Here is a 2929-nt window from a genome sequence, read left to right on the forward strand (position 1 = left end):
AAAGTTAGACGTTTGTAAAGCAGGCTGGCTCAAAGGCAAACTGTCCAGAACCCGAGCTGAGAAGCTTAGAACCCGTCCCAAACGGTTCTGAAGAGCTGGACCGTCAGATTCAGAACCGAACGGATCAAACTTGAGCAAAGACGGACTGATGAAAACAGAGACAGGTTCTGAGGTGGTTTCTGAGCGCCTCCAGTCCGGCTGCCTCCCCCCTCCTTCCTGTCTCTTCCATGCTCATTTCCTTCTTCTTGTTTCCTGCTGCCAGCTTCCTGTTCCCAGGCGCTGTGTGGAGCAGCAGCAGAACCGGGCCGCCGGTCTCGACGGGCAGCGGAGGGGAGCATCTTTTCTGGACAGGCTGTTGTTAGAGCGAGTCTGAGGCTGTGGATGAAGACACGTTTCTGTTTTGGGTTATTTTTAATGCCGTTAAACCTGAGATCAGGAAGCGTCTGACGGCCGCTCGGGTCGGTCGCTCAGCAGAACGTCCCACCTGCTCCCAGGCGGCTGTCAGGTGGGTCTATGTTCAGCTTTGTTCTGAGAGTCGCCGACATCGGGAAGTTCTCTGTTCTGATGAAGAACCTGAAGGTTCCTGGATCCTCTGGAGACCAGAGGAAGCTTCTTAGTTTGTTCTTGTTTGGTGGCAGAAAGAACATCGTGTTCCTCTAAAGGAAAACGCTCAGTCTGACTCTTCTTCTGTGGTTTTTATTCCAGGTGAAGCCCCTGAGCCCCCAGGATGGGAGCTGCTGTGACCAACTGAGCGCGTCGCCTGTGGCTGCAGCTCGGCCCGTTGGATGGCCACAGGTAGGAACCGGCGCCCCGCAGGTATTCGGGTTCCTTCTGAACCAGGGTGTTTGATCTGGCTTTGGGTCTCTGCAGGTTAGCCAGGTTCCGAGGACAGGTGAACAGGACACCAGGTGACGAGGAGGGGAGATCACATGGAAGCTGCGTGCCATGGAGGTCAAAGGTCAACTCATTTTAGCGCCTGGTAAGCGAGGAAGGCCGTCACGAACGCGGTTCTGTCCTGATTCTGTCTCACCCGGTCTCACCTGTGTGCAGAGCCCCTCACCTGTCCAAACAGGAAGCAAAAAGCACGAATGGCTGAGCTGCAGGAGAGGAGGCGGAGCCTGCAGGCCCTGCTGAGCACGCGATTGGCTGAGCTGAGGAGGATCTGTCTCCAGGAGGCGGTGAGTGATGTCACAGCAGAGCAGTGGTTCCTGTGATATAGCATAACCTGAGGCGTGTGTGCTGTGCTCTGATTGGTCAGGAGCTGACGGGGGCCGTCCCCACTGACTTCCCCCTGGAGGCGGGGGAGAAGCCGCCCTGCTTTCGCCGCCGAGGCGGGACGTCGCGTCAGGGGAACAGGAAGTGTCGAGTGGAGGTGAGCTGGTTCAGATTCTGTCACCTGGTCCAGACGGGTCAGAACCTTTATCTGATAACAGAACCACATTTATTCCCTCCTTCATCTGTTAGAAGACTGCGGGAAGTGGCGGCTTAGTGGTCAGGGCACTGCGCCTGGAATCCTGAGGATCTGAGTTTAAACCCCACTCCCTCAGACTCCCACAGACTCCCTCAGACTGCCACAGATTCCCTCAGACTCCCACGGACTCCTTCGGACTCCCACAGACTCCCACAGACTCCCTCAGACTCCCTCAGACTGCCACAGACCCCCACAGATTCCCACAGACTCCCTCAGACTCCCACAGACTCCCTCAGACTCCCTCAGTCTCCCTCAGACTCCCACAGACTCCGTCAGACTCCCTCAGACTCCCACAGACTCCCTCAGACTGCCTCATACTCCCTCGGACTCCCACTGACTCCTTCGGACTCCCTCAGACTCCCACAGACTCCCTCAGACTCCCACTGACTCCTTCGGACTGCCTCGGACTCCCACAGACTCCCTCGGACTCCCTCGGACTCCCACGGACTCCCTCGGACTCCCACGGACTCCTTCGGACTCCCACAGACTCCCACAGACTCCCACGGACCCCCACAGACTCCCACAGACTCCCACGGACTCCCACGGACTCCCAAAGACTCCCTCAGACTCCCACGGACTCCCACAGACTCCCTCAGACTCCCACGGACTCCCTCGGACTCCCCCGGACTCCCACAGACTCCCAAAGACTCCCTCGGACTCCCTCGGACTCTCACAGACTCCCAAAGACTCCCACAGACTCCCACGGACTGCCTCGGACTCCCAAAGACTCCCTCAGACTCCCTCGGACTCCGAAAGACTCCCAAAGACTCCTTCAGACTCCCTCGGACTCCCACGGACTCCCTCGGACTCCCACAGACTCCCCCGGACTCCCACAGACTCCCAAAGACTCCCTCAGACTCCGAAAGACTCCCAAAGACTCCCTCAGACTCCCACAGACTCCCTCGGACTCCCCCGGACTCCCACAGACTCCCAAAGACTCCCTCGGACTCCCACGGACTCCCTCGGACTCCCACAGACTCCCTCGGACTCCCACAGACTCCCAAAGACTCCCTGGGACTCCCTCGGACTCTCACAGACTCCCAAAGACTCCCTCAGACTCCCACAGACTCCCACAGACTCCCTCGGACTCCCTCGGACTCCCTCGGACTCCCTCGGACTCCCACAGACTCCCAAAGACTCCCTCAGACTCCCACGGACTCCCACAGACTCCCTCAGACTCCCTCAGACCCCCACGGACTCCCTCGGACTCCGAAAGACTCCCAAAGACTCCCTCAGACTCCCACAGACTCCCTCGGACTCCCACGGACTCCCACGGACTCCCTCAGACTCCCACGGACTCCCAAAGACTCCCACAGACTCTGTTCAGGTCCCCACACTGCTCCCCATGGTGATGGGTTATATGTAGAGTTTGTTTTATTGCTCTGCTCTGTGACAATGTAATGGAAATAAAACGCTGTAAAAAAACAAACAGGACTGACTGGATCCCATCAGTTCTGC

At 58.1% G+C, this 2929-nt stretch overlaps 1 protein-coding gene across 3 annotated transcripts in view; it reads left to right on the forward strand.

The window, feature by feature from the left end:
• The window catches only part of LOC107099813 (FERM domain-containing protein 4B-like), a 17184-nt gene that overhangs the window by 6190 nt on the left and 8065 nt on the right, over nucleotides 1-2929 (forward strand). Inside the window, exons 1-5 of one of the 3 annotated variants that reach the window (XM_015398093.1) lie at nucleotides 261-505; nucleotides 706-795; nucleotides 871-979; nucleotides 1051-1178; nucleotides 1259-1372. In XM_015398093.1, the coding sequence (XP_015253579.1) occupies nucleotides 946-979; nucleotides 1051-1178; nucleotides 1259-1372 (276 nt within the window). In that variant the 5' untranslated portion in view covers nucleotides 261-505; nucleotides 706-795; nucleotides 871-945. Of the gene's footprint in view, nucleotides 1-260; nucleotides 506-705; nucleotides 796-870; nucleotides 984-1050; nucleotides 1179-1258; nucleotides 1373-2929 lie in introns of those variants that run through there. The other 2 variants (XM_015398100.1, XM_015398086.1) reach the window with 2 other exon arrangements.

Source organism: Cyprinodon variegatus, unplaced genomic scaffold (genome assembly GCF_000732505.1).
Source record: "Cyprinodon variegatus isolate N-32 unplaced genomic scaffold, C_variegatus-1.0 Scaffold28, whole genome shotgun sequence".
In the NCBI taxonomy this organism is placed as follows: domain Eukaryota; kingdom Metazoa; phylum Chordata; class Actinopteri; order Cyprinodontiformes; family Cyprinodontidae; genus Cyprinodon; species Cyprinodon variegatus.